Source organism: Temnothorax curvispinosus, unplaced genomic scaffold (assembly GCF_003070985.1).
Source record: "Temnothorax curvispinosus isolate PA1 unplaced genomic scaffold, ASM307098v1 QBEX01007608.1, whole genome shotgun sequence".
Lineage (NCBI taxonomy): Eukaryota > Metazoa > Arthropoda > Insecta > Hymenoptera > Formicidae > Temnothorax > Temnothorax curvispinosus.
In genome coordinates this window covers 237,390-251,997 of record NW_020217388.1, presented here as the reverse complement: position 1 = coordinate 251,997, position 14,608 = coordinate 237,390, and the positions used below count along the sequence as shown (strand labels likewise).

The 14,608-nt window shown below is 37.6% G+C and overlaps 1 protein-coding gene across 3 annotated transcripts in view; it reads right to left on the bottom strand.

The window, feature by feature from the left end:
* LOC112457197 (insulin-like receptor) overlaps nucleotides 1-14,608 on the bottom strand; it is a 57,890-nt gene that overhangs the window by 27,629 nt on the left and 15,653 nt on the right. For 2 of the 3 annotated variants that reach the window (XM_025020121.1, XM_025020122.1), the window contains exon 2: nucleotides 7,186-8,349. In XM_025020121.1, the coding sequence (XP_024875889.1) occupies nucleotides 7,186-7,756 (571 nt within the window). In that variant the 5' untranslated portion in view covers nucleotides 7,757-8,349. Of the gene's footprint in view, nucleotides 1-7,185; nucleotides 8,350-14,608 lie in introns of those variants that run through there. The other variant, XM_025020123.1, reaches the window with a different exon arrangement.

The window sequence follows — 14,608 nt, the reverse complement described above, 5'->3', positions numbered from 1 at the left end:
CTCTCTCTCTCTCTCTCTCTCTCTCTCTCTCTCTCTCTCTCTCTCTCGTTCTTTCTTTTTTCTTTCGACTGCTTCTTTTCGCTCTTCTTTCCTTATTCGATAGCACCTACTATCTCAAAGGAGCATAACACCGAATTAGATCGACTTTTGACCAGACGGGATCTTTCTAAGAAAAAAGAAAACAAGCTTGATGATGCTTTTTCTATATCTGTACACGAAACATGTTTACTAGCTACTATCTACATGAAACTATTTAAATCGACTTCAACTGATTTATCGTCATTCTCTACATATTTTTGACCGTAGTGAAAAGATAATTTGAATAGTATCAGCTTGTGTCAAGCTGCACACGTAGCGATAGCAACGTGGGAAAACAATCTTCGAAAAAGAACAGCGTAGTAAATTAACTCTCGTACGACCATGCCATATGAGAATTTCGGAACTGCGGCATAAAACGAGTTCATCGTCCTCGGAATATGCATACTTCGGGAAAATGGATCCAACATTTGGAATTCTTCGCAATATTGGACAAGTTAGGAAATATTTCTCGCTGTACAAGCTTAATAAATGTATATTATTTTAAAAATCAAAAAGTATTGATAGTACAATATTTAAGAATACCCTCATGTCTATTACACTGTTAAAAGAATAAAAAAAATACCCAAAACGAGACTATAGTCATTTCCTGCAATTTTTTAGATGCGGAATATTATCCTGTTTACCAAACTGCTCTATCACGTCACAATTTTACAATTGAATAGGGAATTTCAATTATGTTTATTTAAACTTAAGTTCTTTAGGTCGCTGAATATGAAAATCCGATATTTTAGATATCACATCTGTATTAAGTATAATGTGTGAAAATTTCATATACAAGGAATTATTTGCTATAATTTATATATAAATATGATTTAATTTTTATCTTTTATTTAAACTTTGTCAATTTTGACATTGGATTCATATTCAGCGAAACTCTTAAGTTTAAATAAAAACTCGACTTAAGTTAAAAAACTCTTAAGTTTAAATAAACATAATTGAAAGCTATTTAATAAGTCATCAATGATCTAATTCACAGCTCTTCTGCAATAGAACCCATATTTAGCCGATATTTTATTAACCATAGCGAACACAAAAAATTCCTTTTGAGGGCTAAAAGTCCTAACAACGTACAGTGGCTCAAACAAGTATTTGCATACAGTTTTCTTACAATAACTTTATTCGAAGAAATAATACATAATTACGAATTGTGTCTATAAGTAACTTATTACATATACTGTATATGTAATAAAAAACTTATGAACACAATTCGTAATTATATAATTTTGATTGCAATAAAATTTCTTTAGCACATCACACACCTTAGTTATAATATGACAAAGTACGAGAAAATAGTCCTTTTTTGCAACTTAAACTGCAAATTTCTCAAAATTGTGATGTGATAGAGCAATTTGGTAAACAGGATCGTATTCAACGTCTAAAAAACTACAAGAAATGACTATTCGCGTTTTGATGTACAAAAGTAATTTTTTTTGTTCAACACTGTGTTACTAGATATTAGATATACAAAATTATCTATTGGTCGTCTTTCAATGTCATCGTTGAAACCCACTATATCTCTGAAAATTTTTGAGATCATATATTCGTATAAATTCTTTTTCATAAAATTACCTGAAAGATCAATTCTTAAAATATTGAATAGTACTTAAGGTTGCCGTCACACATTGCAGGGCAGACGGCGAGAGGGGACGGCTGCCAACTCTAAATAATCAAATTTTTCGTCGCGTGAAATAAACGAGTTTTAGTAAATAAATATGTGTAAATAATTGCATTAAATTAGCTGTTTCTTAAGGAGGTTCGATGGCTTCATCGGAGGGAGTAGTGGGACGCGGGGGTTCTGGAAACAGCGCACTAGTGTTTGAAGTAGTGGGAATGAAGGGGATTGCTCTGATTGGTCGCCGCGTGTATCATGCGTGCTGCTGTTCACGTCGTTCACGACCATGACAGTCTATGCAGACGAAAAATCAAGCCATTTATGCTTTAATAATTAATTTTTCTACGAAATGTGCGGTAACCTTCCCCTTTCTTTCGCTCATTTATTTGTAAATTATCAAGTTACATGTGCAAATTTCTTTTTCTTTATCATTTGCATTTTTTCTTGCACTTATTTCATTCTGAAGGTATATGCAATATGTCATTTCCCATAAAAACCTATGTTAAAAATGCAGCCAGTTTCATGCAATTTTAATATGTTGTTCTGGAATGCAAAATAGAATTATGTGAATTTTTGGGAATTTTTCACCATCCCGTTTTGAAATAAATCTACTCCTAAAATTGTACTTTTTAGGTTTTTGCAGTAGATTTTTATCAAAACGGAACGGTGAAAAATTCCCAAAAAATTCACATAATTCTATTTTGCATTGCAGAACAACATATTAAAATTTCATGAAATTCTCTGCATTTTGTTGTAGCCATCGAACCACCTTAAGGTTTTATTTTAAATCGTTGTTTGTACAATTAAAAATACGTTAAAATATGGCAATATGTTGTTTTATTTTTACAATTTCTTGATAACTATGTAGACAAATCATTTCAGTCTTCGTAAAAGTTTTTCCTAAATGTGTAAAGAATTATTTGCATCTATTTTCATTAAATTCTTATCATTTTTAATATGCTTTCGAGAGTTACATTACAAGTGTCGTAACATTTTTGCTATATGTCGCCGTGTATAAGAGAGAGAAAGAGAGAGTATAACTTCAATAATTAATTACTCGACAACCATGCAGATAATTGTCTTCAACTTTGGCATGGACGACAGATTTCATAGACGAATATATCCTTCATATAAATTTGAACTAATTCTTATCATATTGATTTGAGCAACCAACCTCCTTAAGAAACACCTTGTATAGAACAAATTTTATCCACTTTTATTAATATGTTCTATTAAAAATAATGTTGGAAATTTGCAACTCCTAAAATCTGTTTCGCTCGGGATACGTGCCTATAATATCTATTGGCAAATCCGACGAGCTGATTAATCATTGTACGCTTAATTCATCGACATACAGTATTGGACTGCGCATAAAAGAGGATAGAGCACATGTACGGCCAATATCTATCTCTTTCTATTCAACACTGTAATATTGGTTGAAAAGCGAGTCAGATTGGCCGCACTTGCGCTCTATTCTTTTCTATGATTCGGACCATTTTGGTATACTGCGTTTAGGTACGGATGCCTGGCGCAGTCCAGTACTATATGTCGATGGCTCAATTGTATTTGCCGATGGCAGCCATCGACACGCATCATCGTGTTCCTGAAGGAGCGTATAGGCTGAGAACCGTTGCCTACTATGATTGACGTTTTAAGATTATCTCGAATGACATTCCAGAACGTGAGTCGTTTACCTGCTTTCGGAACACGCTGCACAATCTCTGTGGGTGATTAAATGTATTCGGCTCTACAAATGTACGTGTAGTGGCGTGCCTGTATCTTGTAATTCTTTCACCACACTAATTATTTAATAGCGAATTCAGGCCAAGTCTATTTTTTATACTTGAACTTAGTCATGTTTCTTTCGACAGAGAGAAGACGCTAGAAATTTGCTATCATCGCGGATACTATTTAAATATTATGTTCGACTTTAACCTCGTCTTTTTGATTATTTATTCACAGTAAAAAATTTTGTGTACTTTTGTTTAAAAATATCCTTGTTAAAATTTTTGTGTTAAAAATGTAACATACTTATGTATTAATTTAACTAATTTTGATTATATTATCTCATTTATTTGTGTTAAACTCATATTTAAGTAAATCAAACGTTAAAATAACACATTTTATACTTAAATCATAAGATTAACATAAAAATAATGTAGTTTTGTTAAAAAATATTCTCGTTAAAATTTTTGTGTTAAAAATGTAACATATTTATGTGTTAATTTAATTAATTTTGATTGTCATTTGATATATTTGTGTTGAATTCATATTTAAGTAAATCAAATGTTAAAATAACACATTTTATATTTATAATCGTGAGATTAACATAGAATTCCTTCTGATATTTCAAAAAGACTGCAAACGCTAATAGTAACGCGCGCTGCCGCGACGCGGCTACACATGCGCCAGTACCTTCTAAGTAAAAATTCTCACGCGCTAGGATAAAAGGCGAGCCTATGAGAGCCACTTTGCATTAATAATTTAGTGTATAGCATATAATATAGCCTGTCTCTTTCTAAAATTCTAATTCAAAATGTAATAAATTGTTTTGTGCAATGTACTATGCAGAAAAGTGTATTATTATTATTTAAATAATTCTCATTTATATATAAAATAATAGATAGTATTATTGTAGCAGTAATAATAATATCCGTTAACATTTTCAAAAAGTTATATTAACATATTTTTTCTGTAAAATATTGAATTTCTATTATATAAATACTGTAAATTTTACACAATAATTTAATCAAATTTTTGAATAGTTACATTTAAAAAATGTTAAAATAACATGTTTTTTTATTTATATTTAACATTATACAAATGTTTGTTGTACATACAATTTTCGTTCACATATCATCAAACTTTTTTTTATTTTGTGTTAAATTATGGACATAATATTTGTGTTATAACTCATAACTTGACATATTCACATTAGGAGTATTCAAATAAGTTAGAGTTTAATGGTTTGACAGGTTATGTCGAGTTAAAGTTGGGTAAAAAGTTAATTTTTACACTTTTAACCCAAAGATTAATATGTGATAGGTTAATGAGTCACTTATGTATTTTGCATAACCTTAAAGAGTAGCGCGCCCAAAGTTAATTAATTAACTTTTTACTCGACTTTAACCCGACATAATCTGTCAAACTGTTAAACTTTAACTTATTTGAATACCCCTATTATGTTAAATTAACACAAAAATTTGAGTGGACCGTTTGGAACATGTGAAATGTGTTGAATTTAACATTGAATTTAACAATTTTTTTACTGTGTTCCATCGCTTTAAATGTTATCCCCATTTCGGTTTTCCTTTTAACAATAAATTGTAATTACTTATATCAATCTTTATGTAAATTCTTGTTGTTTTATTTCCCTTGTTCTGAAAAAGATCAAGTATGGCTCGAAACATAAACTTTCAAATTTTTAATAAACAATTTGTTTTAATTTATTTTTTAACATCTTTATTATTGCTCGAAAATTGGCATTTTACTTTAATTATAGCTATTTAAATATTATTAGAGACCCTTTACCTCACCATTATCGTCATCGATCGTAAGAACGGACATAATAAATCGATACATCATCATAGACCGACAAAAAGTAATAAATAATTTAAAAATTGGCAATCTTCTCAATCTTTCGGCGAATCATATACGTGCTAAATTGCCATTATGAGGACGCGTACCTTAGGTGCGCATCGTGTCGAGACGCATCGCCGTTTTATATATCACAAAACAGGCTTACGGGTAGGCAAACTCATCAGACTTCTAGGAATGAACGGTAGAGTCTGAGGAGAACGGAATATAAAACCAGTCGTGATAATCTCCTGGATGCAATTTTAAAACATACTCGACTGCGATTCATACCTTCTTCTCAATGCCTTCGACATTATTTTCATCTTCTCATGAACGTCATGTTAATCCCGTACGAAACATCTAGCAATTAACGATCGAGCTATCTTTGCATTTATTATTTCTATATAAAAATACTTCCATGAAACGTCGCATTATATCGAACACTGATCAATCGTTCAAACGACAGATTTTAATTACGGGAGAACCAGCTTTACGCTTGTGTTTCGCGCAACGTAATATTGCCGGTCAATGAATATCGTTGAAAATTCTCGAATAAATGTACGAGCGAGCGGTGACAACGGATTGAAATGTTCGTAATTTTGCGAGTTGCTAGCATGGCCTAAAGAACAACTTGTGCGATAACGAACTTGTCAATCATTCCAGTATAGTCGCGAAATCTCGTTATATATATACAAAACACATCCGTGCTCTCCTCTCGAATTACTTTAGTTCGCCGAAGAATTATCGCTTCTCTCGAAAGATCAGTTGCTTACGTTTAAATGCGATCAAAATATATAAATTTTCATACAGACTCTTTGTACTGATTAGTAGTCAATTAGCAGCTCATGAAGCGAATAGAGAAATTGTTGCATCATTGAATGTATAATTTTACATGTTACCTGTAAAAAAAAATTTTAAAAATGTCGATTTCATTCTCGAGTCGTGTTATGCGTTGCGTGCCTGCGTCGTTAATTTGTCACTTTGTTATAAAAATGTCACAAAAAGTTTGCATTATTGCGTCGAAGCCGGCTTCTTTCTGTACGTAAATTGCTGCAGCAAGTTGCCGACTTATATATCAGTGAATGTAATCTCTTCGTGTCTTTTCAGCGTTCAAGTAGTGTGCATAATTGAAGTACATAAATTGAAGTTTAATGCGAGTAAACTGGAGCAGTTTTCTCTTTTCGTTCACTGAAAAAAAGTTTGGTTAGAATAACCTAAGGCTTGGTGAAATAGCTTCAACTAAAGGGTTTAGTGATTATGACGAAATATTTGCAATGGTTAATGTTAACCGAATTTGTTAACATTAACCAAATTTGTTAACATTAACCAAATATTTCGTCATAATCACTAAACCCTTTAGTTGAAGCTATTTCACCAAGCCTTAGGTTATTATAACCAAACCTTTTTTTCAGTGTTGGTATCTAACGCAATTTTACTTCAGTCAGTCACCAGAGTTGATAAGTTACAATCCGGGATCCTTTTTAGAGTAAATATGCGCATCTCGTAATCGTGAAGTTTTAAGCGAAGAATAAGTTTCCGTCTGACCTGCTGCTTTGTACTGCATTATACATGATCTAACAATACGGTTCGCGCTTCGCGTTGCTTCGCTCTTTGAAGATTTGTGAAGCTGTAAACATAATATGCCAGTTCGACCAATAGCGTGGTAAGCTGTTGATCCACACTTTAAATGCACATTTTTTACTTTCTTCTTTGCATCGATCAACTTGATCGATAAAGACTATTTTACAAACGCGAAACCTAATTTTTTGCTACACGTGGCGATTCAAATTATTGTTTTGCGGAAAGATATGCATACACTAGTAAATGATCTTTCTAAAATGTAGATCGACTTGGGCGTGCCCACTTAAGCGGATAGAGGGGAAGAAAAGCGTATTCACCTCCGTCTCTGTTGCTACGGTCGATGGCGGTGTCGTGTGCTGCTGCGAGGTCGGGTACCGCGAGTATCAGGAGAACGATCCAGAGGAGCCTCCGCCATTCGGTCGATTTGACATCGCCGTGGAATTTGACCGCGAAGATCCACCGCACTACGTTTGAAGCACATCTCGCGGTCGATTCGCGGAGCGGAGTTCTATCACACCTCAAAGTTCTGTCGCGTTTTCCAACAGTCGCTTCCGAGTCATTCATCAGCAAATCGTTCTTTTCGCGCTTTCGTCTCGACGATCGATCAGCCACATGACTGTCCCTTGTCCATATCGCGTCCACCGAATTGTAACCGCCCGTTTGACCGCGTAGACGCTCGCAAAGATCGCACGCCGTCGTCGACACCGGTGACGGCAGAAACGACACGCCATCATCTCTCTCGAACGCGCCGCAACTCGACGATGGACAATGACAGTGGCAGGTGGTAGAATTAGCCTTCGAAAGATCAAGAGCAACAACGCTCGGCTCGTCTTCGTCGAACGTCACGCCGCCAGGTCCGCGCGCGTAACACGCGCCCGACGACTTCATCTTCACTGGAAGAACGAAACTTTTCCCCCAGAAGGGAAAAAACGACTCTACGTTCTCCGCGGAATTCAGAGTAAAAGGGGTAAAGTGTCGCGTTTCGCTCGCATCTCTTCGCCGTCGACGCGGCGAACTCTCGCGTCACACCACAGCAGCGTTCTCTTCGGCGTTCTCTCTCTGTTCGTTCTCGCGAACGTACGTACGATTGGAGGACTCGAGCGTCAATGCGACCACAGGCTTCGACGACGATCGCTCGACGACGTCGCGGATCTTTTTTTTTCTCTCTCTCGACGTTGACCGTGACGTGTTTGTCGGCGTCGGCTTCGTTTGACCTCTTCGTGGCCGCGTGAGAGACCTCGTAGGCGTACCACGAAACGGAGAGACCACACACACGCACGCACGTATACGCGATATATCAACCAACTGTGCTGGAAGATCGGCACCACCAGCAGGTCGTCACCCTAGACGACTCCATTAACTGCAACAAACTACGCGCGCCGATTCGAGATTCGCCAGTTGATCTTGACACCGAATCAGTGCACGCTCCTCACCATACCGATGATACTGCTTCCTCGGCGATATTCAGACAGTCTGTCATCCTGGAACGAAAAAAGATACAAAGTTATACTTTGCAGATGCCCTCGATATTATGAATAATACTGTATTTAATTTTAATGATGTTAAATAAGTCGTTTGGCGTCGTTTTTCAAGGGGACATTTACGTTACGACATTAGCTTATGTAGATTTACTTGGACTTAATCGTAGGAAATGAGATACCTTGAAACGTTAATTTTTTCGTATTCATTGAAGGATAACGCGAGCGCGCTACACGGCGATAATACACACGAGCAACTTGAAGAAGGGAAAATATAATGGCGATTGTTGCAAGTGAGACTTACGCAGCCATCAATAAATGGCAATTAGAGTCGTTATTTACAATGCATGGCGATCACCGGCGCGGCGCCAAGCGTATGCCATGCTCATTATGGTCATTATATGTGGAAAAGAATGCTTTGCAAGGATAAATTATTGTAATAAATGAATATTGCGCGTGTCCATTCAACGAACAGACCGTGCGCGTAATAACATGATATAAAAAGATATACCTCGTTATGAGGATTACGGCTAATTATACGACTGGATGACGGTGCGAGTTGCAAACATACTGGAAAATAATATCGTTGCCACTTTTGAGGGTATTCGGGATGGCCCTGTCTTATCGACTTGAAATTCCGCGCAACATTTTTGCACGATAACGTTTTTGCACGATAACACTTCAACTCACAAAGCAAGGAAATATCATTTATCAGTCCTGTGTGTGCCAATTTATTATAATAAATTATAAGACTGCATCGCAAAAGACCCTTCCTTTCTCTTTGTTCTGAGAAATATATGAATTTAATGTACGTTTTAAAATGTAAGCAAGAGCTCGTTTTAAATTACATTACTTTGTTTCCTTGTGCAAGATTGTGGTAACGATACGCGAAGGAAAACGACCATCACCAACAAAAAATTGAATTTAGCGAGTGAATAAATATGTTCGATAAGTTGCGCGGCAGTTTCGATCGTCTCGATAGCAGATTCATCGACGATAATATTTCGCGAAGGAGGTGCTCGTCGAAAACAACGAACGTTTAGCCCGAGGGTTTCGCGGGATTTAATCAAGCTCGCTCACTCGGAATTGGATTCATCCCCCTGCCACGGATATTCCCTTGCCATGTTTCGTTATGATTTTTGACGAAAAATTACACACGCAACAGATTGTTTACGTAACGTCGAGATCAATTGTGCTCAAAGTGGTTTATGTATGCTAATTTCGGATAGCTGTTGCGAGTATCATGCACTCATTTTCATGCGCATTTTTACGAACCGCGACACTCTATACATTTTTATAATTCTTATCCATCCGTATGTACCGGGGTCATGACGCTTCGTGACAATATCTTCAGGCCATATTTATAGCGCGGTGCTGTAGCGCGTGCGATAAACGTGCGTGTGATTTACAAATTATCGAATAAGCTGGGGTGCTCGAATCGACGATGCAACTCACTCTCGCCATAGCAACACTGTATCGTATAAAACTGTCGGGCACAAAGTAAACTCGGCAGATGTCCGGACCTTGCCTTATATACCTATACAGGCGCGCGGTATACTCCCTGTATACTAAAACTCTACGCAGAAAAGTAAACCCTAAGCTCTAAGAGCCGCATGGCCAACCAGTTGTGTGTCTAGATGCAGAATTCGCGTTGTTTACGACGCGCGCCGACTACGTCTAATGTGCCAAACGCTGCTTTTCATTATACGGAAAGCTGAGTGTACATGCAGCCAGAAGGTACTACGAAGTAGAAGAGGGAGAAAGAGCGAGAGAGAGAAAACAGGAAACGTGCTATCCTGCTGAATAACAACGCTGCTTCTTCTGAAAATAAATTACAATTTTTCAATAAATTATTTTAAAAACATACACGCAGAAAATTTTTCTCGTAAATACAAGTATACACGAACAAAGTAAATACCATACTAATCTTGCACGGCTAGGATATAGTCATAATATGCAAAAGATTTCAAGAAAGTATAGGAAAATTTAGAGAGCAAAAAATAAAACTATACGCAGAAGTAAATATTTCCATCAAGTATGGGACTTTCGAGAGCGCGTTTTACTACATTAATTTAAAGACGAATGATTCAATTATATTTTGTTCGATTGTGTCTTATCCCGAATATCGCTGATGAACAAAAAACGAGACGTTTGTTGCAGTCATGTCAAAAAACATAAGTTGAATAAGTTGCCGTTATAGGCTGTGGCGGTCAGCTGTCCGCCACGTGCGAACTTAAGAACGCTATAGGGACCCTGCCGAGCTGCCCTAGATATAAAGGTCGATGTTGAATCTTAATCACGCGAGAATGTACCGGCGATGCGCCGCGTAGCGGGCGCGAGCCGAATCCTCTCGCCGCGCGAGCCCACGTTGCCGCTCGCGCCGCGCGCCTTCCGTCGTCCACGATCGCGGTTACTATCGCATTTCTATAAAGAACATAAACTATTGCCAGATACGCAACGAATATTTCTATACAGTTCACAATAGTTACCATTCTAGATTATATTTTTCCTATACTGTCTTAAAAAACAACGCTCAATCCAAGACATGTGAAGTTGGCAATTCAAGCTACAACGTCGAATATACACATACTAGTATGGGACTTTTTTTACTGTTCTCATATTTCCTTGTTAGTATGGCAAATTTATTTACCTTTAGGTTACAAGATGTGTCTGATCAAACTATTACATTTCTATTGTCATATATTAATTTCCGGTTGAATACGCGTATATCTTACCGGAACCTAGCAAATCTAGTAAATTTTATTATGAGTATTCTACATTATTCGAGAAAAATTTTCTGCGTGTATGAAACGAAATTAATTCAAGATAGTTTTGTTTCCAGCTTGCGGGATCCTCTTTGAGTTAAAATTAACCATTCATGAGTTATCCGCTGTACGCATTTAGAGTCATAAATGTCTAATCATAATACTCCGAACTCATAATCGTACGACGCGTAAACAACAGATTCCTCCTCAGTCTGAAGCGTAATGTTGGAAATGCGCCGAGAATGGTAATTCGCCGTGTCGACGGGAGTGAGAATGGCCGCGCGATCCCACGAGTTAAGTGGCTGCAAAACAAAAAATTTGAAGCGTCGCGCCATGCCTGATCGTATGAACATTGTCTTGCTCGCCCGTGACTCGGGTTAAGTAACATGATTTGATTAAGCGTAGATTTCTCTTAATAATAAACGGTAATTGATTTATTGCGTATAAAGAGGGTCACGCTGTCACCCGTAACGAGATGTGTACGCTGTGGCACGCGGGACCGAGAGAGATTCGATTGTACCTCCACGATCGTGAGTATCGTGACCCGATGCGAACACGACACTCACAAACGTTTTTCGATTCACGACTCATTGAATTCGCTTTCCCGATCTGGCCGTTTTCTATATAAGTATACCTACGTCTCGTACTTGGCGCTTAGCCTGCGAAAAGAAATTAGCATTTGCATCAGTGCAGATTTTGCATCTGTATTTTCTATACAGCACGTAGTTTAAAAAAGTTACGGAAACGTCGCGGGAATATTATCTCATGTAAATCAAATCTCGCTTAAATATTCAGTCATTTCCTTACTTCAGCTATGCCAACGGTCAACTTTGTATGCGCTAACGGATCTTTTATTTACGAGAATTTTAATCATCTGTATAAGCATCTAACGAACGATTCATGTCACCTCGTGGAACCTTTCAGGAAGATTACAACATTGCAGCGACGTTGCAATCTCGTCAATTTCGGTACAATGTTGCGAGGAAATTGTAGAGATATTGCCAAATTCCAATCAGATTGCAGCGATACGCGGAAAAACGTCGCATCACAATATGAAAGATTGTAAATTTTGTCCCAATATCGGAATACGACACTGTTCTGTGCACGCTATATAGGTATAGTCATGTGGAAATTATGTCAGTCACGCTACGTACATGGGTCCACCACCTACGCCGTCTTATTCATAGTTTTATTTGTAGTACGTGAAGGCAGACACGACTCAAGAATGTGCGTTACAGCGCGACACCATCGTCATTGATAGCAATTTCACGCGTGAGCTTGAAAATGTCAAGTTGTAATTTTAAATACCATGCAGTGAAGGCTTCATCATTTGACAAGTTAGCGAAAGGAACATACGCAATTATACGTGTGCCGTATTATTATTTATGATCGCGCTATTCTAATCTTCGTAACTTTCATGTCTTTGGATACCTCTTTTTTGATTTTTTAATATGCAAGAAATATCAAGCATCAAATATTGGCCAGATTATAAGTATACAGGGTGTTTCTTAAGTAAAAAATTGAAGGAAATATTCAGTGCACTGAAAAAAAAATTTTTTAATAAAAAAAATTATTTATTTAGATTGTTGCCAAGAGATTTACTTAATATAATACACATATTTATTTAGAATTGGATATTTTTACTTAATTTAAATAAAAATATTTAATTCTAAATAAATATGTGATATTAAGTAAATAATCTCTTGGCTACAATCTAAATAAATATTTTTTGGATCTAAATATTTTTTTCTCAGTGTGACTTATTTCAGGAAGAAAAGGTCCTACATGTCTTAATAACTGCTTTATTTTCAAAATACAGGGTGTCAAAGACGCATGACTCTATAGTGGATCTAAAAATGTTTCATCGATACTGGAAAATGGTTCTTATAATACCACATGCACGCATACTAAATTTGAATAAAATATCTTTAAACGTTTTCCAGGTTTTCAAAATTTTCATTTTTTTTTTTTTTCACAATTTTGACACCCTGTATTTTAAAAACAAAGCAGTTTAGGGCATATTTATAGGACCTTTCGAGAGAGACCTTTTCTTCCTAAAATAAGTCACGGAGTGTCCCCTTCAATTTTTTGTATTTACTTAGGAAACTGACTGTATAATCCTGCAGTATAATCTGGCTGCAATGCGAGCCTGCATATTGTAATCGTTCCTTTCATTGTTCGTTTATTCGTCTGACAGATCGATATCAGATTAGGCAATAACTCTCCCCGAGAAGTAACTTGCTAAATTGCGAGACGGTAAGCAGGATAATCCGGTCGAAATCGAGCTGATAGAATACGCTCGAAATAATCGAGTTCCGGACAGCGCGAAATCCTTTTGCACGGCGATCGGCCACTGCGTCAAAACACGGGGCGTCGCTCGCCTACAACTGCATCTCGGACGTATATAACGCATTGTCGACTCGGCACGCGAGTATATAACGCGTGCGTAATGCGTGCGAACGGCAGGGGACCGGCTGGCGCGGGCTAGGAACAAGGAAGACGGATGCATCGGGAGAACGACGTAGTGGGGAACACCGAGGGCGACGTGAAACTCGAAGAGGGGCACCGTTGTAAACGAGGGCGAGGGTAATGGGAGGGGGGGGGGAGAGGAAACCGAGCTTCATTCACCGCCGCCACTCGCCACGTCGGTCCGAGGTCCGAGTCGCCGCCGCCGTCCGCGTTCTACTACTACGAGGTATTTGTGCTGTCGTATTTGCAGGTTCGCCGACACCCACACCCGCCGTTTGTCCATCGACCGCTCCGAGTCCGTTCTTTGCCAAGCGTCGCACCGTAATCCGTTTAGTTGTCAATTGAACGAGGTGTACCACCGGGTAACACCGGGGGTAACACGCTCGTTGCGATGGTAGAAATCGCGAATTACTCTATCCAATCGTTGGCAAGCGATTTGTCACGACTGTACGATCTTCGGCAGTTTTTCGCTTTCGCGGATTGTTCGCGATTACGTAACCCCCTCATGCCCGAAGCATTTTAAAACGCATAAGCTGATGTACAGGTCGGTTTTTCGTGTGTTGTAACGTGGTGCAATAACGTTAGTGCAACGGTAGCGGGGCACGATCGATCAATGCACCGAGGAAAAATATATGCAGCTAATTGGATATAGTTATAATCAAGTACGTTGCGATCGCGCGATTGCAGCAGATACAACCGATACAAGTACCGAGCTAAAGAACGCAGTTGCGATAAGTGATATCCTATCTGAACGATATTCTATCCAGGAAATTGAATCAATTTCGTCTTTGTACGCGAACTAATAAGAGTAATAAGAGGATAGACTACCAGATAGTACAGTAATCGTTATAAACTCAAAAAGGATTAATCTTTTCAAATTCTTTATGAATTCGCGTAATTTGTTCGAAACGAATTGAAAAAAGACTCCTTTTTGATATTTCAAAAACACTGCGAGCGCTAGTAACGCGCGCTGCCTACATGACCTCTGTGAAGTTAGCACCCCATCTTTAAAAAAATCATTTTTTTCT